The sequence below is a fragment of the Lactuca sativa genome, chromosome 2, assembly GCF_002870075.4.
Source record: "Lactuca sativa cultivar Salinas chromosome 2, Lsat_Salinas_v11, whole genome shotgun sequence".
Lineage (NCBI taxonomy): Eukaryota > Viridiplantae > Streptophyta > Magnoliopsida > Asterales > Asteraceae > Lactuca > Lactuca sativa.
In genome coordinates this window covers 10,008,989-10,035,315 of record NC_056624.2, presented here as the reverse complement: position 1 = coordinate 10,035,315, position 26,327 = coordinate 10,008,989, and the positions used below count along the sequence as shown (strand labels likewise).

The following is a 26,327-nucleotide window of genomic DNA, read 5'->3' as shown; positions in this document are numbered from 1 at the left end:
ATCACCTGTGGGCCAATCTATATAGAACCGAGCTCAACCCAATTTCAACTGCTCCAGAATATCTATTGCAAAATGCATGATTATTTTGCCAAAAACTATATAAGTTATTATTTTCTTTAAAATGCACTTTACTCGATTTCCCTACGCTATATACCAATTCTTGATTGAACAAAGTAAAACTTTGAATAATATAGTGGTCAAACTATAAAAACTAAAACATAGAGCCTCAAATAGATTTAGTGTGACTAAATCTTTTTTATTTATTTATTTTTTTTGTCTTTTTAAATTTGCCAATTGCTTACCCACACACACACCAACATTCAATTCTTTATTTTCTCGCCCACTTTTAAAGAAATGTCCAAAAACAAGAAGAAAAACCCATTTTTTTATTGATTTGGATCTTACATCACCCATTTTAGCTTCGGATATAATATTTCTTGTTTCGTCATCTCAATTCATCTTACAATTGAATCTTTCTTTCTATATCTTTCGACCCAAAAGGATCTTCTCTCTTTCTCTCTCTAGAGCAAGGTTGACTAGCCGCGGGATTCCCTATGAGTTTCATGGTGGGGTTTCTGAGATTGTAAGAAGAATCTTGAACAAACAACAAAGAAACAGGCTTTCAAGGAGTCTCAAAAGGTTTAAAGAACCAAAAGAGATGATTATTACAAGGTGAAAGTTCAGATATTTCTATGCGTTTCCTTTTGATTCAGAGCAAACGATTAGCAAATCCAACAGTGTTTTTGGGTTGCGTTATATGTGCTTCTGCATCTGAAACATCCCACAAAATTTCTTGTGTTTCTCTATAACTTTTTATGGGTATTTTCGGGATTTACTCTTTGCCCAGATAAAAATGTGGTAAACCCTTATTAAGAATATTCAAGAATCTAATCTCAAGAACTGTTCCCTATTCTATTCATCCGTCTATGTTTTTTTTCTCTCCTTTTTGTTAATTTTCCGTCTAGTGATGGTAGAGTTTGCAAGTGGTTGTAAGTACAATCTTGGGAAATCTGTAAGAAATAATAAATTTAATGCTTTTTGTTTGTTTTCTAGTTTTAACTTCCATTTCGAATCTTAAGTCTCCTTGAAAGTAGGTATTCTGAACTGGGGTCTGTTCATTCATTGATTTTTTTTTTCTTTTTGTTTCTGTAGCTGACTTTTTAGGTACTTTGACTATGATTGATATCGTTAGTAGTCATGTTGATAGAATCTTTTGATTTTCCACGCATATAGGCTATCGCTTTTTGAGAGTTGAATTTCATGTGTTTTCGTAATGAATTTGGTGCTTTCTTTTTGCAAGTTTCGACAGATTTGGCTTGAAATATGAAGAAAAAAAGCTCCAACTTTGGAAAACGTTTGTGGGATTTCGTATGGGTTTTCTAGTGTTGATGTTTAATTTCTTTTCTTTCATTGATTGATGTTCGTCTTCTTTTATTTCCCCCAATTTTAATATGTTTTGCTCGAGATTTGAACAATAAAGTTCTTATTTTTAGATAAAATCATGGGATTTGAGTACAAATTACAGCTCATAACATGTTTGGATGTGGCGTTGAACTTTTTAGTATTAAATTCATTTGTGTTTCCTCTAAATGTCCTTCTTCCCCAATTTTGACAGATTCTGATTGAAACATGAATTCAAAAAGTCAAATTTTTAGATAAAATTTTTGGGATTTTGAGTACATGATTATAGATATATCCATGACACCGTGTCTCCTCTTAACATGGCTTTTTTGGTGTTCAAGTATTATTCTTCCAACACTAATTCATCCAGTTTTTGTGGAGTAATGTTGTTCTTTCTTTCCCCCCAAATTTCTTGAGATATGCACTAAAAAGCTCGCATTTTTAGATATGTTTTGTTCGTTTCTCATCGATTAATGTTTATTTTCTTTCTTTTTCAACAGCTTTGACACATACATAGCGATATGAACAATAAAGTTAGGATCTTTAAATAAAATCCGTGAGATTTTAAGTACAAAATTAGAGCAATGGATGACAGCGTTTTTTCTCCTAATAACATGTTTGGGAATCCATCCGAATCCTTAATGGATTACGATTACATGGATGAACTTTTATTAGATGGTTGTTGGCTACAAGCAACAGAAGGATCTGAGTTCAACAACAACAACAACAATTCCCTTTTCGACACTCCATTTCTATGGCCAACTTTTGAAGACATTCAAGAACATCAAGAAAGATCACCACTTCTCAAGAATCTTCCAGACGATGTGATTCAATCAAAAACCCTTGTAAGTAATTCATTAGGATTTCTCAACCAATCTGAAAACCTTCAAATCGAAAGCCAAAGATGGTGGATCCCACCAGGAATTGGCCAATCATTAACCGTGAAAGAAAGATTGATTTATGCAATCGAGAATATAAGACATTCCACCATTCATAGAAACATGCTTATTCAAATATGGCTACCGGAAAATCGAGAAGGAAAGAAGGTTTTAAGTACAAGCTCTCAACTTTCTTCACTTGACACAAATTGCCCTCAACTTTCCTATTATAGAAATATATCCGAAGGGTATCATTTTCCGGCTGAGGGCAATTCAAAGGAGATTGTAGGGTTACCTGGAAGGGTATTTATGGGAAAAGTTCCGGAATGGACACCGGATGTTCGGTTTTTTAAAACGGAGGAGTATCCGAGAGTTGGTCATGCTCAAGAGTTTGATGTTAAAGGGAGTGTTGCAGTTCCTGTTTTTGATAGGGATAGTCAAAGTTGTCTTGGTGTTATTGAAGTTGTTATGACTACTCAAAAGAGTAGTTATAATCCCGAGATTGAAGGTGTTTGTAAAGCTCTCGAGGTAGGTTTTTGTTTTATCTTTTGGTTATAATAACATTATTAAGAGTTTTATGGTCATTACTTTGAAAACATTTAACAAAGGGCTAAATGCAAAAATAGCTATGTACTTTTGTTTGTTTGTTTATTATAGCATATAACTTTCGTGTTTTTCTATTAAAACATTGTACTTTCAATCTTTTTTTACCAAGACATTGTACTATGAAAAATCTATCCAATCATAGCATTCCACTTTCATTTTTCTTACAAGGACATTGTATTTGAAAAACCTACTCGGTTATAGAAGTGGAAATTGCTCTATATTTCGATGACACTACTATAGTCGGGTAAATTTTCTAAAACACAATGTTTTAATAGGAAGAAACAAATGTTGAAAGTTATAATAAGAAAATAAATAGAAGTATGTTGTTATCTATTGCATTTAACCCTTTAATGCATAGTTACATCCAAAATGAACGCAACTTTGCATGGTTATACCAATGAATCCGTTTACTTTTCATGTTCTTATCTCTATTACAAAATCTTACCAAGAAACAACTTAATCTTTTGAAGTTTTTGTTTTTTTATAGGCCGTTGATCTCCGGAGCTCCGAGTCTTCCAACTCCAAGAACTTCAAGGTAATACTCTGGTGAGATACTTACAAATTAGGTCACGGGTTCAAGTCTCAGCAGCCGCAGTATGGGAGTTCCAATTCCAATGTGGATTGGGCTCCTTCTGGGCCTACCTAGCAGACTGTTGTGTACCTGATTTACCTATTCACATACTACTCATAGGAAAAATAAATAAAATTACTTTGCTATATGTTAACCGTTTGATAAACATATTTTCCCAGGTAACCGACGGTTTAAACGAAGCCGCTTTACCCGAAATCATCGAGATCCTCAAAACCGCATGCAAAACCCACAACTTACCCTTGGCTCAAACGTGGGTCCGGTGCATCCAACAAGGCAAAGACGGTTGTCGCCACTCGGACACCAACTTAATCCATTGTATATCGACTGTGGACCCCGCATGCTATGTCCACGAACCGCGTTTCAAAGATTTTCAAGAAGCGTGTTCGGACCACCACTTGTTAAAAGGCCAAGGGGTGGTGGGCCGCGCTTTCACCACCAATCAACCGTGTTATTTCTCAGACGTGACCTCATTGACAAAAACCGAGTATCCACTCTCGCATCATGCACGGATGTTTGACTTACGTGGGGTTGTTGCAATAAGGCTTAGAAGCACTTTCACGGGTGATATTGATTATGTTTTGGAGTTTTTTTTACCGGTTGATTGTAAAGATGAAGAGGAGCAAAAGGGGTTGCTTAATTCGTTGTCGGTTATTATACAAAATGTTTGCCGGAGTTTACGGGTGGTTACGGATAAGGAGTTGGCGGAGGAAGGTGGTGCGGCGGTGGTTGCGGGTGGACGGGCGGTGAAAGTGGAAGAGATTTTGGAGAAAAGTGGGGAGGTGAGTAGGAAACAAGGGGGTGATGGTGGTTCCGGTGAGGGTAGTTTCGTCAATGATGGGAATAAACGGATGGAGAGACGGCGGGGTGGTGCTAAGACGGAGAAAACGATTACTTCGGAAATGCTTAGACAGTATTTTGCGGGTAGCTTGAAAGATGCAGCTAAGAACCTCGGAGGTAAGTGCTCCTTAACTTATTTTATGTTGTTGATAGGTTTTCAACATTTAAGATAGTTATGTTTGGTTGGGTTTTTGCCTAAAAGCCAAAACCGAACCAAAAAACTTGGTGTCTAACCAGAAAAAAAGTTATTTTTTAGGTTTCAATATCTTTTTCTTGTTTATTGGTTGAATAAAGCAATAAAAATAGCAAATCGAATACACTTCACTTTTTTGTTTTTCTTATTCCTAACACCAAAAACAATGGTTTTCTTGTCGAAACAATAAAGATTTGGTTTCTATCTCAAAAAAATCGATTTTTCGATTTAGTCTTTGGGGCCAGATTGGTTTTCTTTATGTTGTTTTTTTTGGTATTTTTGGTTTTTTGCAATGCTCAAAGCAATAAAAATAGTAGGCACAAAACATTGAATTGTTGAAGTGAAAATCTTCCAAAGCATGAAGATTTTTGTTGTATTTTGGAGTTCAATGGAAACTGAAGAAACCTTAAATAATTGAGGGTTAACAAGAAACAACAATTTACTAACATATCTTTGTTTATTATTTTTTCACTTCATAAGCCATTGTTCTTAAAAAAATCTATCCTATACCAATTTTTTTTCTCATCTAGGAATGAAAATTAGTGTATTTAGAAGGCATTATTATAATTCACTATGTTTTTCAAAGTACAATGTCTTGATAAGAAAATAATTAAAAGTACAATTCTATAATAAATAATTTAAAGAAAGTACATTCCTATTTCTTGCATCTAACCAAATTATTATCAATGTAACAAATCTACATACATTATAAAAACGTCTTATCAAGATACAATTAAGATCAGTTTCTATTTTTTGTTTCTTTACAAACAAAATAACTAAACCATGATTTTTTATTTTTATTTATTTATTTATTTTTTTGCAGTCTGTCCAACAACTTTGAAACGAATTTGTCGACAACACGGGATCCAAAGATGGCCATCTCGCAAGATTAAAAAAGTCGGACATTCCTTACAAAAGATCCAACTTGTCATGGATTCAGTCCATGGAGCCTCAGGCTCCTTCCAAATCGAGTCTTTTTACTCAAACTTCCCAAACCTCGCTTCTTCAGACCCAAAAACAGGCCCATTTTCACCAAAGCCCATCGAGGCTACTATCACCAAATCATCACTTTCCCCATCATGCAGCCAAACTTCAAGTTCTGGCCAATCATCTTCCAGCGGGACCCACCCTACCAATGACGAACCCATTTTGAAACGGGCCCGCAGCGATGCAGAGCTTCATGTGTCCGTTTATAATCAAGATCATGATCATGATCAAGATCAAGATCAAGAACAAGAACCAAAAGTGCTTCAAAGATCACATAGTCATAAGTTACTCACTGAAGTCCCGATGACTCAAAATCGTCCCCCCAAAAGCGGGAGTTCTCGAGATGAGAATGTATCGAGGGTTAAAGTTACTTTTGGGGAAGAAAAGATTCGTTTTCGATTGCAAAAAGATTGGGGATACAATCAACTACTTGAAGAAATCGCGAAGAGGTTTTGTATTGGCGATATAAACGGGTTTCATTTGAAGTATTTTGACGATGATTCTGAATGGGTTCTTTTGACTTGTGATGCGGATTTAGAGGAGTGTGTTGATGTTTATAGATCGTGTAAAACAGGGACGATTAAGCTTGCGCTTTCTGAGGCTCAACATGTGGGGGGCAGTTTTGGTAGCACCGTGATTTTATAAAGACCCGACCCAAATCCAACAGGTTCATCTCTAATGGGCTGTGTTTGATGGGTCGATACGGTTTTTTGGGTAAGACCCATGAAGGATTTGGGTTGATGTGTATTGGGGGGTTGTACGTGTGTGCATTAAAGAGTTGTACTATACAGCGTGCTCGATGGGTCAAGACAAGGTTTTCTAGCCAAACTAGTGAAGGGTTCGGCTTAAATGTTGCGGGTGGTCATCGGGATGCATTGATGGGGCTGTACAATGCGAATAGTCAACCAAGGGCAGGTGGTTGAAGTCAAGAAAATCTTGGTCAAAGTTATAGTTATGGTGGTGGTATTAAAGTTTGGTAGTTTGAATATAAAGTTTGTATCATATGAATGTTTTGGTTTGTACAAATTAAATCCATAGTAGGTATTTATTTTCAAGGTTGCCATCACTTGTACATTCTTGTAGTTGATTAAAACGGGTCGATGGACAACATATCAAAACGGCTGATATTTGGCATCAATTCGGTTGATCCGAAATTTCTCTTTATAAATTTTTGTGTTGAACTTTTATGTATAGTTTTTGTTAAGGTGTGTATGAGGCGGTTTGGTTCGGTTATTGGAAAAAAAACGATCCATAACCATTACTATTGGTTAATGCATTTTGGTATTCATTGTGTATGGTTAATATTGGTTATGGTAATGGTTTTTTCGGTTATGGTTTTGGTTCGTTGTTAGTAATGCTAACCATGATGTTCAAAAATGATATAAAAAGTGACCATTGAACTGATTGCGAATAAAATTTATGAATTATAGAATTAGTCTATTTGGAATTACCGAATTCATCAATTGTTTAAACACAATGCATGATTAAATGATTTTGTGGATCTGTGTCATTAACCTCCAATGGTTTGACTGCTCGTTCTTCTCTTGATAAGAGGATTAATGGATTATTTTTTGAAGTTTTAATTGCTCTTGGATAAGTTGGAGTATATTATTTTATATATAATCTATAATTTTTATATAGGTAAATATAAAGTTAGTGGTTCGGTTAATAATGGTTCGATTAACCTTTAAAACAATAACCGAACCGTTAATTATCGGTTATCAAAATATAGAAATCAAACCATCAGTTTTGGAAATGGTTCGGTTATATTGATTAACATAGTTTTGGTTCTGTTTTTCGGTTATTATGCTCACCCTTAGTTCTTGTGTTAAATATTGCTATAATAATATTCTAATATTTGTGATCATACGGTTTATTTGCATGCGTGTTAAAAATATATATATATTGCGGGTGATTTTTGAGTTTTGACAAATATTGCCCGTGTCCTTAGTTTTTTTTTTTCTAGTCGTTTTGTTTTGTTAGAAGCGCAACATAATTTGAATGACCTAGTCTATATCTAAATCAATTTATAATTTATCTATGGGGAAACTTACAAAAAAGTCTCAAATTTTTGATAAAAGTTCCAATAAAGTTCTAAATTTTTTTTTTGAATGGAACAGTTCCGCTTATTTAACATTTTGCCAAAATTAACGAAAAAGTCTTATATATATATATATATATATATATATATATATATATATATATATATATATATATATATATATATATATATATATTTGAACAGCAAATGACAAATGACAAATTATATGATTTTCTAAAATGTTCAAAAAAAAAATTTAGGACTTTTTTGAAACTTTTTCTAAAACTTTGGGACTTTTCTGTTGATTTCCCTTTATCTATCTACTATAATTTAGTTGATTTATCTCAGACAAAATTGCAAAAATGGTCACTATGGTTGACAATTTTATGTGTTTTTGGTCCAAAACGAAATGTTGGTGCACCACTGCCCAATTTCCGATACGTTGTGCAGTTTAGGTCCTTATAGTTATTATTTTTGTGTGTATTTGGTCCATACCCAACCTAAAAGGACAAATACACCCGTAAAATAGTTTTTTTTCTATTCTTTTAATTGAATTCTTATTATTTAAAATTCTCTCTCTCTCTCTCTCTCTCTCCACGATTGAAAACAAAAAGAAAAAACCATGCACTTCATCATATACACACCATTGTTGGATCAACTTTTACACATTGCCTCAACATCCTACGTCGTCATCCAGCCACCTTCGAGCCTCCTTAATACGCCATCATATTATTCGAAACAGATTAATGATTCTTATTTTGTATGTGGGTTTCATCTCTATCTACACAACCTTATTCATTAGCTTCACCATCCACAATCGCAATCACTATCACGATCACAACATCTCCATTATCTTCACACAATCAAACCATCATGGCTGACCCATGTTTCAAATCGAAGTGTAAAAGAGATGGTGAAACAGTGTAAAATCTTACAAAATTTAGGGGTATTGGCGATAATCACACACAAAACAGGTTGCAATTTAAATTTTAAAAAAGATGGAGAAAAATACTGTAACCCTCCCACTTTGAATTCGATCTTGTATTTAGGTAACAAGGATCTCGAATTTTGTAGGTCTTCTTCTAAAATTTTGATGTTCATGTAATCTTGTATTATTTCTTCATTTCGATTTTTAGATTCGACTGACTGTAGACAGTCAGAGAAATCCCCAATTGCAGATGCGAGCTTCACTCACCTTCTCTGTGTTTCTTCATATGTATAACTCAGAGATCCAAAAATCATGAAGGTCCGGTCTCTGTAAACATCTGTTGATTTCTCCAATCAATCTCTCTAAGAAGCTAATTGATGAGGGTATAAGAAGGGTATGGTGGTTTTCTGGTTTAATGGTGGTCACAAACGCCAGAGCTATTAGAGCTCTTTCTTAGCCGGTGACGGGATGAAAGAGGGATAGCTCCGATGAGATCTAGATTTCGGATATGAGAAAGAGGCGTCTGGTATGATATTTTAGCAAAAAGATGAAGAACGATGGTGTGGTGGCTGGTGGTCAAGTTTCATCGGGTTAAGCAAGGAAAGATGTGGGGTGAGGACAGAGGAGATTGAGGTGGTTGGTGGCAGACGGTGCTAGCGGATGGTGCTGACACTTGGGGTGTGAAGGTTTCTGGGTGTCAGCTGATTTGTGGCATAAAAATCTGTAGATCGGGGCGTTGGACGGTGCTAGCGGATGGTGGTGACACTTGGGGTGTTCGTGTGTTTTCCTGAGAGATAGAGAGAGATAAGTGTGTGTCTGTGTGTAAGAGAGAGTGAACGGAATGTTGGTGGGTTTTTTTTATTGTGAATAAAAATAGATAATAAACAAATGGAAAAACAAATTATAAGGGCATAATGGTCTTTTTAAGTAGATAGGGACCAAAAACAATAGAAAGATCCAATTTTGGATCAGTCGTGCACCAACATTTCGTTTTGTACAAAAATCACATAAAATTGCCAACTACATTGACCATTTTTGCAATTTTGTCTTTATCTCACCTCATAATCATTTGAAGACTGCATTATTTGAAACTCGTACATCTATTCAACTTTTAACTAATTAACCATTAATTGTTCATTATACAAATATTTTTACTTTGAACAAAATTACTCATTTTTGTTTTGCTTACATTTGTCTTTTTGTTATGCTTGACTATTTATGATTAATAGTGTGACATACCCAAAAGCACGGCCATAAAAGACCAGTTTAATTTATGCTTTTAAAATAATTTCAAAGTAATCCTTTGATTAAAAGAGTTGCGGAATTTGTTCCCAAAACGAAATATGATAAAATAAGATTTACCAAAGCATTTCATAAAGAAATGTATTTTCATTGTATAACAAAACTCGAGATGTCATGTTCCGATAAACAGACCAAAAGCATAAACATTACAATACAGACCTTACAACAGTTATATATAACAGCAGGTCTATAATCCAAAAATAACTTGACAAGTCATCCAACTTATGCTCTGGCACCACAACCTGTAATACAAAGAAAATTGAGTGGGTCAGCCTTGGGAGCCTGGTGAGCATATAGGGTTTTCAACCCACAATAAATAATTATATTTAATTCCACCAACCAACAATAACCCAATTACCCATTCCCGTTATTCTCACTTTACGTCCCTAAGACAACTAACATAAGGGACCTAATCTAAGAATATTTCATCGGGGCGACAACACATGCTTCGGGGGTTCCTCAGCAATATAAGTCAAATAAGGCAACCATGAGGGGGATGGAGTAGAGTGAATGAACACCCAAGTTCATTAACACCTACAGGTGGCGAGCCTGCTAGCGTTCCACAAGACTGTCTAGAAAAGTCTGTGGTCGTCATCTAAACTCCGCTAGATGACTAAATCAAAAACATCGAGGCCTTTCATCTTTTTATCACAAGACAACTATATACCCATGTTCTACCCAACATTTTAGTAGATAAAATATACATTTTTATACATAGTTTAAAACCTGTATAGTATGTTCAATCAAAACACATTCCAGATAAAAGATGAGGCACATAAACATAACACGTATTTCATTGAGAATAAATCATATCTATGAGATTAGAAGATAACATCGATACACTCACAAAACACATATACTTAGTACGTTAAATTGATACTTGTATAAAATCGTGCATTTGAAAGAGATTATGTACCCCCTTCAAATCAACACCAATATATAAACACATAACACGTATTTCATAGTAAATACTTCGTATTTATGTATTAGAAGAAAGTAACTACACACTCACCCAATCATATACTTAATATATTCAAACAATACTTGTATTATATTCGTGTTTATGAAAGAGACTATACACTCACTTGATCAGAAGATGATCGGACAACGCTACAGCTTGTAGAAGTAGTATTCTTCAGTGAAACTGGGTTCACTTCACTCACCGGGCTTCTTGCGGGCAGAGCTTCGGCTCGGAAACTCTTTTCTTCGCGGGATCTTCGAGCTTCAGGACTTGCTTCGGGTCTCGGGATGATACCAGGGCTTCGGGGGGGTACTTCTTTGCACGTAAATCAAGGTAATATGAGTGAGAGGAGAGAATTTGAGCAACCAAACTCGGCTGGCCCTTCAAATCTATTTATAGGGCAAAATTTGCCTTTGCCACGTCATGGTACGGTTTACCACGTCGTGGTGGCTGGTTCGTCACTGCATGCGTCATTACAAGTGGGTCTGACAGACTCCAGAGCTCCTGCCATGTCGTGGCACTTTTACCACGTCGTGGTGGCTGACAGTTTTGGGGTTCCGCGCCCTGAACTTCAAAAATTCATAACTTTCGCATACGAACTCCGTTTTTGACGTTCTTTATATCGACGCGTAGGTGATAATATGCTCTACAACTCTCGTTTAGATTCCGTTGGCTAATTTTGATTTATTTTTAATATATTATAAATATATTACTTTTATATTATTTTTAGTAGGTCGGGACAGGAAAACTCCGTTATAAATTCATAACTTCTTCATCTAACGTCCGTTTTCGCCTATCTTTTTATCGTTTCACTACTATCGATGAGATCTTCGATTCTCATTTAGATTATTTCGGATAGAAATCACTCGATCTCAAATCGAGGATTCGGGTTGCATACTGCTAAGTCGAAACTTTAGAAAAATCATAACTTCCTCATACGAAGTCAGATTTGGGCGTTCTTTTTATGCACGCTCTCGGTTTAACGAACTCTACAACTTTCGTTTAGATTACTAAGGCTAGATATCTCTCTATCTTAATTTCATATTTTACGTCATTCGGCGTCGTGCCGGTTCTGTCGCGAAACTTCGACATATCATAACTTCTTCGTTATAACTTGGATTTCGGCGTTCTTTATATCTCTGGAATCCTTGTTTCGACTACTAAAACTTTATGTAAAGATATTGGGCTTATCTAACATTTCATTTGGCGCTCATTATATTCTTAATTCATTAAATTATAATAATTAAGAAAATAAACACATAATTCACATGATTCACATAATGTTCAAATATTTCATCATTAATACTTCAAAAGAGTTACAAAGGTTAACCTAGACTATTACATCAACAATTATGCCTAGCCTGGAAACGCGGGCGTTACAATTCTCTCCCCCTTAGAATGATTCCGTCCCCAGAATCACACATCAACAAACAAATGCGAATAGCGACTCAACATGTCACTCTCCTCTCCCAAGTGAGATTTGGCCCATTCGTATGTTTCCAACGGACAAGCACTAACTCAACCATCTTGCGTCGTAACTTCTTAGTCTTTCGGTCAACGATTGCATCAGGTTCTTCAATCAACCTCTTGTTCTCATCCAATCTTAGTTCAGAAATTGGAATTATGTCGGGAACTTCCCCCGTGAGCTTCCTCAAATAACACACATGGAAAGTGTTATGAATACCATTTAGTTCTTCTGGTAATTCGAGCTTGTAAGCTTGGTTCCCAATTCTCTGAAGAACTTTAAACAGTCCAATAAACCTTGGACTCAACTTTCCCCTTTTACCAAATCTTATAAGTCCCTTCCATGGTGAGACTTTAAGGAAAACCGAATCCCCAAATTCAAAAGTCATCGGTCTTTGCTTCTTGTCAGCATAGATCTTTTGACGATCTTGAGCTGCTAACATTCTTTCCCTGATTATTTTCAACTTTTCAGCAGTTTGATGAACCATCTCCGGTCCCATAAACTGCTTCTCCCCAGCCTCAAGCCAACAAGACGGTGTACGACACTTCTGTCCGTACAAAGCTTGTTAAGGTGCCATCTTTATGCTCGAGTGGAAACTATTATTGTAGGAAAATTCTACCAAAGGTAAATGTTCATCCCAGTTACCTAGGAATTCTAGGGTACATGCTCTTAGCATATCTTCAAGTGTTTGTATCGTTCTTTCGCTCTGACCATCAGTTTGTGGATGGTAAGCTGTACTTAAACACAACTTGGTACCCATTTCCTCTTGTAGACTTTTCCAAAATCGCGACGTGAAACGACTATCACAATCTGATACAATTGTTAGAGGAACACCGTGAAGTCTCACAATTTCCTTCACGTAAGAATTCACAAGCTTATCCATAGACCATTTCTCATTGGCTGCTATGAAGTGCGCACTCTTAGTGAAGCGATCAACGACCACCCAAATCATGTCGTGACCGTTCTTTGTTCTGGGCAGTTTAGTGACAAAATCCATTGCAATGTCTTCCCATCTACCCATAGGTACAGGTAAGGGTTTTAAACTCCCATATGGTTTCTGATGTTGTGACTTAACTCTAGCACACGTCACACATTCCGCCACGTACTTTGCAATATCAAGCTTCATCGTCGGCCACCGGTAATAGGGTTTTAGGTCCCTATACATTTTAGTGCTGCCAGGATGAATTGAGTACATGGTTTTGTGAGCTTCTTCCATCACAAGATCTCTTATTCCTCCTGACTTAGGCACCCAAATTCGATCTTGGAATACCTTTAGTCCATGAGCGTTTGTATCAAACACCAACGTTTTGCCCAAACGTTCTTCCTTTCGGTCATTCTTTTCTAAAGCTTCTTCTTGAGCTTTCTTTATACTCTCCACAATTGTCGAGACAACTTCTATTCTCAACGCTCTTGGCCTCTTTCTTTCAACATTGACTTTCCGACTGAGAACATCAGCAACAACATTAGCTTTACCGGGGTGGTAAAGTATCTCACAGTCGTAGTCCTTGAGTAATTCTAGCCAGTGTCGTTGCCTCATATTTAATTCCTTCTGATTAAAGAGATATTGGAGACTCTTATGATTAATGAAATGTTTGCACTTCGTGCCATAGAGGTAATGCCTCCATATTTTTAGTGCAAATACTACTGCGGCCAGCTCCAAATCATTAGTGGGGTAGTTCTTTTCGTGCACTTTCAACTGTCGAGATGCATATGCTATCACCTTTTCTTTTTGGGTCAAAACACAACCCAACCCAACACCTGACGCATCGTTGTAGACAGCGAAGTCTTCGACTCCATTGGGTAGAGAAAGAATCAATGCCTCACATAGCTTCTTCTTTAGAAACTCGAATGCTTCCTTATGCTTCTCACTCCAAGCATAAGTAGCTCCTTTGTGAGTCAAAGTTGTTAATGGTGTAGCGATCGAAGAAAAGCCTTAGATAAACCTTCGGTAATATCCGGCTAATCCCAAAAAGCTTCGGATCTCTGTGGGGCTTTTCGGTTGTTCCCACTTCATCACAACCTCGATCTTTGCTGGATCAACCATTATCCCTTCCTGGTTGACCACGTGACCCAAGAATTGGACTTCTCGAATCCAAAAATCACATTTGGAGAACTTTGCATACAGCTTCTCCTTCTTCAAAACTTCTAACACTTCTCGCAAGTTTCTGCCATGCTCCTCTTGGCTTTTCGAGTAAATCAGAATGTCATCTATGAACACTATCACATATTTATCAAGGAACGGTTTACAAACCCTATTCATTAAATCCATGAACGCTGCTGGAGCATTGGTTAGTCCAAACGACATAACCAAAAACTCGTAGTGTCCATATCGTGTTCTGGATGCAGTCTTCTCGATATCCTGCTCTCTCACTTTTAGCTGATGATATCCTGACCTTAGATCGATCTTCGAGAAATAGCACAAACCTTGCAATTGATCAAATATGTCATCAATCCTTAGCAACGTATATCTATTCTTTATCGTTGTCTTATTCAGCTCTCTGTAATCAATGCACATTCTCATGCTCCCGTCTTTCTTCTTTACGAATAACACCGGAGCTCCCCAGGGTGATGAACTAGGTCTAATGAAACCTTTGTCCAATAACTCCTGAAGTTGCATCATCAGCTCCTTCATCTCCATTGGTGCTAATCGGTACGGTGCTTTTGCTATTGGCGTGGTTCCTGGTAACAAGTCTATTCTAAACTCCACTTGTCTATCAGGTGGTAATCCAGGAAGATCTTCGGGAAATACTTCCGGATAATCACACACCACTGGAATACTCTGCATCACCTTCTTTTCCTTCTTAGCATCGATCACGAATGCTAAATATGATGTACATCCCTTGGTCAAACACTTTCTGGATTTCATTAGGGAAATGATTCTAGAATTCACTCTGTGTTTATCCCCATACACCATAAATGACTATTTCCCTGGCGGGTTTACTTTTATTATATTCTTTCTGCACAATATTTCGGCATCATTGGCGCTAAGCCAATCTATTCCCAGAACGATGTCGAAACCATTTAGTTCTATAGGTAATAATTCCTCGTGGAACTTATTCCCATTCAAGTCAATGAATATGTGTTTCATGCGATGGCTAACAGGTATAAACTTGCCACTAGCAACTTCGACTAATAAAGCATTATCTAGTCTATCAACAGGCAAGGCTAGTTTTCTACCAAACTCATGCGAAATAAAGGAGTAGTTGGCTCCATAATCAAATAAAATTTGAGCAGGTAATTCGTTTACAAGAAAGGTACCTGAAGTGACATCAGCTTCATCCTTTGCAGCTTCCAGTGTCATCTGAAAGGCTCTCGCCTTCGGCTTTGGTGGAATGTTGGGCCTAGCTGCCTCCTTCTTCTTCAGACAGTCATTCAAAATGTGCCCCTCTTCATTACAACCAAAACACATCCTTTTGTTGGACGGACACTCATTGGCAAAATGCCCAGTTTTTCCACACTTGTAGCAAGTTACATCATCACTACATTTCCCAAAGTGCTTTTTCTTGCACTCATCACACCATTTAGCTTCGCCTCCTTTTCCTCCAAACTTCTTCGAAGTAGACTTCGAAATTTTACTTTTCTTATTGGAACCTGAAGTTCCTTCAAACTTTCTCTTCTCGCCAACTTCAACCTTGCTGGCGGTTCTTCCCTTAATCATATCCTCAACAGACTTGGCAGCCCAAATAGCTGCCTATAGAGTAGGTGCCTGACGATATGGCACTGTGTACTCCCATGGGAGTCCCTTTGCATACCGGTCAACTTTAGTCATCTCGTCTGGGACGATGCGCAAAGAAAACTCCATCTTGTCTGTGAAGTTATTAGTGTATTCATCAACTGACATGCTGCCTTTCGTCAATGTCAAAAACTTGTTTTCCAACTCCAACAGATTTTGAGCCGAGTAGAATTTGCGCTTAAACTGCACCAAAGATTATGCCCAAGTTAATTGCAGTGGCTCGTTAGGGCTTAGGATCTTCCCCAGAGTGTTCCACCAACGAACAGCTCCACCCCTGAACTGACGTACAACAAACGTAGTCTGCAACTTGCCTCTGCAACCACATGTCATGAAGGCTAGCTCCATTTTCGATATCCAATCCATGACTCCGATCGGATTCTCCTTTCCAGTGAAGGTCGATGGTTTGCAAGTCAGAAAATCCTTATACTTGCATCCCATTCCATCATTCCTTCCATCCTGGTTGTTTTGCCTAACTATCGGTGGGTTGGCTTAACCAACAGATCCACTAAAGTTTCCTCCTTCCGAGTGCCCTTCATTTAATTCAGGCTCTTCCACTTGAATTGACAGTTCTTCATGATTCTTTTGAAGCAACCGCCTGGTCTCCTCCATATAACGATCCAACATTGTTTGAATCAACATTTGTACACCAGCCATTGTTATTGGCTCCGGTGCAGCAGCTACAACAAGTATTTGCGCAATCACTGGTGGTTGATTCCTGTTTTCATTTGCGTTTCCAACTCCGCTTCTAGTCCTTGCCATTCTTGATCTATACAACGAATAAGGTGAATTTAGATCCTCATCCACGATAGATATTACAATCCTCCATATCACTCCGAAACGTTTACATGCTAGTTCTAATATCGTAGATGTACGCTTAGAATCCTAAACACATAAGGTTTCCAGATCCAGTCGGCAACAGACCATAGATCCGAACAAATAATATCATATATGGCAACATATAATATTTAGCACATAAAAGCATATTAGGCAACATTCCTAATATATACTATTGCTCATGTCTAAAATATAATAGACACACATCTCAAAATCATCACTTAGCATTCTAAGTTTAAGTCTAGAAATCCTACAAATTCCTAGTTCGCTTAAACTAATGCTCTGATACCAACTGTGACATCCCCAAAATCACGGCCAAAAAAGACGAGTTTAATTTATGCTTTTAAAACAATTTCAGAGTATTCCTTTGATTAAAAGAGTTGCAGAATTTGTTCCCAAAACGAAATATGATAAAATAAGATTTATCAAAGCATTTCATAAAGAAATGTATTATCATTGTATAACAAAACTCGGGATGTCATGTTTCGATAAATAGACCAAAAGCATAAATATTACAATACAGACCTTACAACAATTATATATAACAACAGGTCTATAATCCAAAAATAACTTGACAAGTCATCCAACTTATGCTCTGGCGCCACTACCCGTAATACAAAGAAAACTGAGTGGGTCAGGCTTGGGAGCCTGGTGAGCATGTAGGGTTTTTAACCCACAATAAATAATTATATTTAATTCCACCAACCAACAATACCCCGATTACCCATTCCCGTTATTCTCACTTTACGTCCCTAAGACAACTAACATAAGGGACCTAGTATAAGAATATTTCATCGGGGCGACAACACATGCTTCGGGGGTTCCTCAGCAATATAAGTCAAATAAGGCAACCATAAGGGGGATAGAGTAGAGTGAATGAACACCCAAGTTCATTAACACCTACAGGTGGCGAGCCTGCTAGCGTTCCATAAGACTGTCTAGAAAAGTCTGTGGTCATCATCTAAACTCCGCTAGATGACTAAATCAAAAGCATCGAGGCCTCTCATCTTTTTATCACAAGACAACTATATACGCATGTTCTACCCAACATTTTAGTAGATAAAATATACATTTTTATACATAGTTTAAAACCTGTATAGTATGTTCATTCAAAACACATTCCAGATAAAAGATGAGGCACATAAACATAACACGTATTTCATAGAGAATAAATCGTATCTATGAGATTAGAAGATAACATCGATACACTCACATAACACATATACTTAGTACGCTAAATCGATACTTGTATAAAATTGTGCATTTAAAAGAGATTATGTACCCCCTTCAAATCAACACCAATATATAAACACATAACACGTATTTCATAGTAAATACTTCGTATTTATGTATTAGAAGAAAAGTAACAACACACTCACCCAATCATATACTTAATATATTCAAACAATACTTGTATTATACTCGTGTTTATGAAAGGGACTATACACTCACTTGATCAGAAGATGATCGGACAGCGCTACGGCTTGTAGAAGTAGTATTCTTCGGTGAAACTGGGTTCACTTCACTCACCGGGCTTCTTGCGGGCAGAGCTTCGGCTCGGAAACTCTTTTCTTCGCGGGATCTTCGAGCTTCGGGACTTGCTTCGTGTCTCGGGATGATAGCGGGGCTTCGGGGGGTACTTCTTTGCACGTAAATCGAGGTAATATGAGTGAGAGGAAAGAATTTGAGCAACCAAACTCGGTTGGCCCTTCAAATCTATTTATAGGGCAAAATTTGTCTTTGCCACGTCGTGGTACGGTTTTCCACGTCGTGGTGGCTGGGTCGTCACTGCATGCGTCATTGCAAGTGGGTCTGAAAGACTCCAAAGCTCCTGCCACGTCGTGGAACTTTTACCACGTCGTGGTGGCTGATAGTTTTGGGGTTTCGCGCCTCGAACTTCAAAAATTCATAACTTTTGCATACGAACTCCGTTTTCGACGTTCTTTATATCGATGCGTAGGTGAGAATATGCTCTACAACTCTCGTTTAGATTCCGTTGGCTAATTTTGATTTATTTTTAATATATTATAAATATATTACTTTTATATTATTTTTAGTCGGTCGGGACAGGAAAACTCCGTTATAAATTCAAAACTTCTTCATCTGACGTCCGTTTTCGCCTATCTTTTTATCGTTTCTGTAACGACCCAATTTTCACGTCCAAAAATTTCGTTTTTAAAACATTACTTTAGAAAACATTAATAATTAAAACATTTCTTAATTAAACCATTTCACATCGAAAACCAAATTTGAAATCCAATACAGTTATACAACCAAAATATTAGAGTATTAATCCCAGGATAAACTCATAAATGCGGAATCAAGGAGTGTGTGTGTGTGTGATGAGCCGCTACCGCGCCTGCTCCTTCCCCTTGGCTGAAGAGGTACCTGAAACAACAACTGAAAAATGTAAGCACAAAGCTTAGTGAGTTCCCCCATCGTTCCACACACCCAACAAACACATAATACACATACTGCCAGGCTGTTCTGGGGTGCCCGACTACCTGGTACGGCCATTCTGGGGCGCTGACTACCCGTGCGGCCATTCTGGGGTGACGTCCTACCCGTGTCAAGCCATTCTGGGGTGCTGACTACCCGTGTCAAGTTGTTCTGGCGTGCTGACTACCCGTCGGTCCTGACAACCGATCCTCGGGGACTAGTCCCCTCCTACTACCTCTATCGCATATAACACACAAGCCAGCATGCAAACATATCATCACATATTGTCAGAAATTTCTGGGGTGTCTGTACTACCCTTCGGTCCTAACAACCGATCTCTACTTCTATCAGATAACACACATCATGCTAGCATACAACATATCAGGTAGTAGCAAACCTAGATGACATCGCAAAGACAATCATCTAACATACGACTCCTACTGGCGGGCCGGCATTGTGGCCGTAGACCCACCACTACTTGAAGGTAACTCACCTCAAAGTAGCTGCTGATCTGGTCAGGAACTGAATGACTACTGCCGTTGCTGCTGCTCCGGAAATCCTCCGACTGCAATTCCCACAACATACTCAATCAATTACTACTAACTGTCCTTTGGGTAAAATGACTATTTTACCCCTAATCACGTTATAAGTCAAAGTCAGAGTTAACTTTCAGTTGACCCAACTCGCCGAGTTGGCTCTCCAACTCGCCGAGTCCCTATCCACTCGATTGACCCGAATCCCATTCCTACTCGTCGAGTTAGGCGTTGACTCGACGAGTTCTTCTTCCAAACTGAGGTTCAAGTCCTTCATCCTACTCGCCGAGTTGTATGAACAACTCACCGAGTTCGTCTTCATCCGAAGAACACTTATTCTGAGACTCGCCGAGTTGTATGAACAACTCGTCGAGTTCATCTTCATCCGATGAACACTCATGCTGCAGCTCGCCGAGTTGTATGAACAACTCGCCGAGTCTGTTCTTGATCTAAGGAGATTGCCTTGAACTCGCCGAGTTAGGGCAATGACTCGCCGAGTTTCTTCATGGATGAGTTCGGCTTCCAACTCATTGAGTCACACCTCGTGAATCATTACTCACACTCGACACAACGAAAGGGGACAACTCGGAGACTCGCGAGCAGACTCGTCGAGTCTGATGAACGACTCGCCGAGTCGTTACCATGCAGTCTCTAAATGGTTGATTTTGCTTGAAACCAGCTTATGCTAACCATAGATCTGGGTTCCTAGAGCATGAATAACACGTAAAGTTTCCAACTTTACATGTAGATATTCACCAATGAGAGTTTTAGGGCTCAAAATGCCTCAAAAGGGTAGATCTAGGGTCTTCATGCAATATGGGTCCATAAAGGCAACGAATCTGAGCTCCTGGAGCTCAACCATGCCTAGATCTAAAGGCCAATCAACTTATTATGAATTATATTGCACATACAAGCTTGGGGAAGGGCTCAAGAAAGACTTAATGGAGTAATAAGCATAGAAACAGAGGGAAAACTGGTTATACCTCAAAGGAATCACTGAGATAACACTAAGATGCTTGGCTTCCTTCCCTTCCTCTTGATCTACTCCACTTCCTTCTCAAATCCTTCAAGAACACACAAAATGCTTCAAACTCTCAAGGGAATAAGCTTTGAACGAGGGTTGGGGGCTCTGAGGGTGAATGGGGGTTGGCTTGGGGCGGACATGTGGCTTAAATAGGGTGCAAACCCCTGAACCTTAGGGTTTCATCCAACAGCGGTGACTCGCCAAGTCACCAACTTAAACATGTCCCGGTTCGCGATTCTACTCGGCGAGTCGGACCTATGACTTGCCGAGTCCAAGGCTAAAAAAAGAGAATACTCAAATAAGATTTACGTACCAGGAACCAGGTGCTACAGTTTCACTACTATCGATGAGATCTTCTATTCTCATTTAGATTGTTTCAGCTAAAAATCACTCGATCTCAAATCGAGGATTCGGGCTGCATACTGCTAAGTCGAAACTTCGAAAAATCATAACTTCCTCATACGAGGTCAGATTTGGGCGTTCTTTTTGTGCAGGCTCTCGTTTTAACGAACTCTACAACTTTCGTTTAGATCACTAAGGTTAGATATCTCACTATCTTAATTTCATATTTTACGTCATTCGATGTCGTGCTGGTTCTGTTGCGAAACTTCGATATATCATAACTTCTTCGTTATAACTCGAATTTTGGCGTTCTTTATGTCACACCCCAAAACCGGAACAGCGGAAACGTTCTGGGGTGGATGACGTCATGTCAAGTATCACAACACATGTAGTATAGTAATGAAAGTACAACAACCATTGCATTAATAGTAATAGTTTTACATGGTTTACATTACATAGAAACATCAAAGTAATACAAGTAATAATATAAGTGCAGCTTGGTACTAAGTTATCTTCATTAAAAGCTCCGGGAATGTACCTGTCTAATGCTGACCTGAGAATACAAGTTATTTGAAAAGAGAGTATTAGCATTTTTACAAATGCTGGTGAGTTCATAAGTATTTAGTGTCATTTTATTCAAATAACTTTATATAAGTAGTAGTTTTAGATTATCCATTGAATTAGAGTCCTTTCCAGAAAATCCTATATTGTCTTTATTAAAAGCAGTCTTCTACCAAGACTGGACGGAGTTATGTGGTAAAAAGTAGTTTTCCCTTAAACGCTATCATTATCAAAATACAGAATTCGATTATTAAAGAAAGCAGGAGAAATCAGGGAAATTAACATATGCCTCAGCAGTGAAGACTGCTGACCAAGGCAAAAGGAATCATAGACTCCAGGAGAGTATCGAATCAACGACACGCCTGGCTCAGTCTAACAAAAGGAGACACAGACCCTAGACGGTATCAAATGAAAGATACAGCTAGTAAGGTCTAAAACAGAGAATACAGACCCCAGACAGTATCAAATGAAAGATACAGCTAGTAAGGTCTAAACAGAGAGTACAAACCCCAGACCGTATCAAATGAAAGATACAACTAGTAAGGTCTAAAACAGAAAATACAGATCCAAACAATATCAAATGAAAGATACAGCTAGTAAGGTCTAAACAGAGAATACAAACCCCAGACAGTATCAAATGAAAGATACAGCTAGTAAGGTCTAAACAGAGAGTACAGACCCCAGACAGTATCAAATGAAAGATACAGCTAGTAAGGTCTACACAGAGAGTATAGACCCCAAGCAGTATCAAATGAAAGATACAGCTAGTAAGGTATAAAACAGTGTAATTCTAAGAGTGTCTTTCCAGCATACAGTGTTAAATACCGTTACCTTAAGGCCATGAATTTTAAGGTAACCTGAGATACTCGTAACCATACTAACCGACACTAGAGTACTTGACGCCCTGCAAGCGTCTGTGTAAAATATGACATTTGTCACCCCTTGGCTTGGTAGGTCGTGGACTGTAGCTAGCAGTCAGGGTGCGGGGGTGTCAATCCTGTATAGATCTATAAACACAATGTCCGTTCTCCCTACAAGAGACTCTGGTTACCAACTAGACAACGGAGAAGGCCGTGTCCTAAAGATGTATCCCAAATAGTGGATAGTGAATTTCCGATATAAGCGCTGGACTAGCAGTAGAGACTCATAACTGAACCGATCTATGTAAACCCATATGTCTATACATGTATCCATGATATATAATTAATGATCAAACGACCTTCGGACGGATGCCCGATCCCACCAGACCACATCTCAACGAAGAAAAGGAAATAGGGTGAACTAGCCTTCCTAAGTCCTTTAATCATTATTTATATAACTTTACATGCACATGCATACATTTAACTAACCGAAGGGCTTAACGTAGTAGGAGTGTTTAACGAGTGAGTAGGAGCGTCTAACAAGTAAAGTAGGAGCGTCTAACGAGTGAAGGAGCGTCTAAAAAGTGAAGTAGGAGCGTCTAACGAGTGAAGGAGCGTTTAACTACGCAGCTGTATAACGAAGCAGTAGTATCTAACAAGTAAGAGTATAAAAACATGGAAGAAAACCTTGATGAAAACTTTGGAAAAACCATTATACTTAAGAAAATCACAACTTAGTATTCTTTTGTAAAATAAGTTTGAAAACCTTTAAAAATCCTTTGGGAACCTTTCATAAACAAGTTTTAAAATGAAACCTTGATAAAACATTATAAGTAAAAGCTAAACAAGTAACGGCGTTTTAGAAAACCATTTACAGTGTCATTCTCGGTAAAACAGTTAACAGTGTGGTAATTCCTTGTGCATGCGGGTTTATCAATCACATGCGATTGATATGATAACTGACATGTTTAACTTGTATTCCCCCCTATAAAAGCATGTAAAAACATTTAAAAGGTTCATTTAGGGGTATGAACTCACCTGGTGTAAATGGATCCGACGAAGGTGCCAGTTGGGTGCTCGGTGTCAAGTAAAGACTTGTACACACTTAGTGACCTATTAACATATGATAACATATGTTTACATATAATTAGTACATATAATACTAATTAAACAAGTATACGCATCCTAAAGTGCGAAAAACACTTTGTTTAAGTGTTTGGGGTGTCCCAGATAACATTTAAGGGTTTGAATGGCTTAGGAAGGGAGTTTACTCTCCAAGAGTAAACTCTATATATAGAGTTCACGGCCCTGGGACAACTCCCCATGAGTTTACGGCTGTAAAGTCATGGTGAGGGTGTTCTAGGATGCTTAAAGGCCTTATATCAATCGTGGAATTTTGCTAGGTCCAAATACAAAGTGTATGAATGGATTTAAGGCACCTAAATGGACCAAATGGGAGTTTACGGTCCTAAACAAGGGAGTTTACGGCCGTAAGCTCCAATGGACATATTCCTTGGGTGTTTTAAGGGATTAATTGATAGATGGTAAAATCCTATGCATTTTTCTAAGTCAATTGGGGAGTTTAGGGCACCATTTGGGCACTTAATGGGAGTTTACGGCCCATGGACCAATTCTATGGGAGTTCACGGCTGTAAACTCCTATCCCCTTGGTTTTATTGAAGTTTTAAGCCATAACTTCAATGGGTTTGCTTCTAGACATTTTTCCAAGGCCATAGGAGGTGCTTTAGGGCATTTCTAACACTAGAAAAATGAGTTTACTCCCCATGAAGGGGAGTTTATGGCCCAAGCAAGTTCTTGGGTAGTAAACTCATGTTTACTCCCCAAAATTATAGTTCAAGTTATTCTAAGTCCGATTCCATAAGCCTAGAAGTCATATCTAAGCCTTAGGGACAATTTGGAGGGGTTTTGGGGCTTAAAAACCCCATTAAATGGTGTTCACGGTCCAAGAGTGTTCTTGGGCCGTAAACACATGATTTTGTCCCTATTTTATGTTTTAAACACGAATTTGCATGCTAGATAAGCTGTACAACAAGTTAGGATAGTTTACCTACTAGTTTGGGGCCCGAAACGGACGATTTTTGGCTCGGAAATAAGTTCTAGAGAGAGAGTATAGAGAGAGAGAGTGAAAAAGGTGGAAATGGATTTTACTCTCCCTTATATAGTGGTTGGAGTTGGGGCTCAGTGGAAATCTATCCCATACTGCCGTTAAACGGGGCTTTTGGTCGCACCCGATTAAACGGTCAAATTTTGACTTGGTTGAAACTAAAAATTTTCAAAGGAAAATTTTGGGGTGTTTCTAACTTGTTTCAACCCTTACCAAGTCATTATAAAAGTGCTAATTTAATTAACCTCTTCCAAAAGGTTAACGGACGAATAATTAAAGCGAGGCTTATTAACGGAAGGAGGTTAAAAATGACGGAATAGATTTCGGGTTGTTACATCATCCCCCCGTTAGAGGGAATTTCGTCCCGAAATTCAGGTTTAGGAAAGGAAGTAGGTATGAATAATCGAGTAGAGGCAGGAGGGTACTTCCTATTCGGTTTTTCCTCGCATTCCCAATTGATCTCTGGCTTGAGTCTGTCATTCTAACAAACCTTCACCTACGGGATGCGGATTCCGTCTCGTGCAGTTAGCGATTTCTTACAGGTATGTCTACGAAGTTAGGGTTCTCAACGGTTTCTATCAAGATGAGTGGGATACAAAGAGTGACGTTGGGCAAGCACTTATCAAGTCTAAGAAGTGGATCGATCGGGTGTGAAACTTGTGGAATATCCGAATGTAGTAGTGGTCTGACGAGGGTTGGACCAATCTCCGTAAAGGATCTCGGATGGTCCTAAGCTCTCGGAAGGGTAGAGCTTCTCAGTACCTAGAACATAGTGTACTTCTATGGCAAGATCATCACTGGTGTGATCGCCATTCAGAAGTTCCAAACGTTCTCTCTCATACTGGAAGTGTAGTCCTTCAGGTTGGTTCTTAGGAAGCTCGGGTTGTCCTTGGTTTCACGTTTCTTGTCAATTGGCTTTAGAGACTTTCTAGATCGTCGGATGGGTTGTGTGTCTATGGTTATCTGTTTGTTGCAGAGTGTTTATCTCAATCTCGTGCAAAATGAACCTGCACTTCTGATTCTTGAGATATTTCTAACGGAAACCCTCAGGGTCGGGGAGATAGGGTTTCACCGGACGAGTGTTGGAATATCTCGGGAGGTGGTTCTACTACTCTTGCGCGAGATAGTATTCGTGGAACACCTAGTAGTCCAATGAATCTCTAAGACGTTGGTTTATTTCAGTGCGGAAAGCGGTTGCTCTTGTATAACTCATCGACTAACACCTAGGCTGGTGTCAAGTCTATAATCTCTTCGGGATCTGGGTTATAAAACTTATCACCACTACTTTCGCACTTTGATCAAGTATTCTTGGCTATGAAGGTTATCCTGTGGTTCTCGGTATTCTAGTGTTCGCGTTGGAGAATGTAGTCTATCGCTTACAAGGCGACGGTGACTCCCTCCATGCGAGAGGGCGGAGGATCCTAGGTACTAATCGTCTGTAACGGGGTGGACGAAGTGCCTGAGTAGTGCGAACATCTTCGGCAACTACTCTTCCGTATGTTTTGAGTTTTCTCGGTTTAGGTCAGATCTAGTGAGTATAGGGTTCCATCACTCGGAAATTTAATCGTTTCATCCACTCTTCTTAGAGTTTAATTGATCGAAGCTTTCGGATTTCCGGGATATCCGCTACGATGCTTAATTCAGGGGATTAAGCATGAATGGATGGTCGTAGTCAATGTCCTTGA

The 26,327-nt window shown here is 38.4% G+C and overlaps 1 protein-coding gene across 2 annotated transcripts; it reads left to right on the top strand.

Moving 5' to 3' along the window:
* Positions 1–339: 339 nt before the first annotated feature.
* On the top strand, positions 340–6,662 carry LOC111886141 (protein NLP5). 2 transcript variants are annotated; one of them, XM_023882367.3, is made up of 5 exons: positions 340–672; positions 1,902–2,807; positions 3,373–3,420; positions 3,636–4,431; positions 5,331–6,662. In XM_023882367.3, the coding sequence occupies exons 2-5, from the start codon at positions 1,986–1,988 to the stop codon at positions 6,137–6,139; spliced, it is 2,475 nt and encodes an 824-aa protein (XP_023738135.1). In that variant the 5' UTR covers positions 340–672; positions 1,902–1,985; the 3' UTR covers positions 6,140–6,662. The 2 variants fall into 2 exon arrangements, with proteins under 2 accessions (XP_023738135.1, XP_052624221.1); XM_052768261.1 differs by lacking the exon at positions 340–672 and adding an exon at positions 1,064–1,368.
* Positions 6,663–26,327: the final 19,665 nt, after the last annotated feature.

What these genes read in the sequence shown, in the direction of transcription:
- LOC111886141 (XM_023882367.3), top strand. Translation starts at nt 1,986, where the DNA reads ATGGATGACAGCGTTTTTTCTCCTAATAACATGTTTGGGAATCCATCC. An exon ending in GTGTTTGTAAAGCTCTCGAG is followed by an intron (nt 2,808 to 3,372) that starts GTAGGTTTTTGT and finishes GTTTTTTTATAG; the next exon opens with GCCGTTGATCTCCGGAGCTC. An exon ending in CCAACTCCAAGAACTTCAAG is followed by an intron (nt 3,421 to 3,635) that starts GTAATACTCTGG and finishes ATATTTTCCCAG; the next exon opens with GTAACCGACGGTTTAAACGA.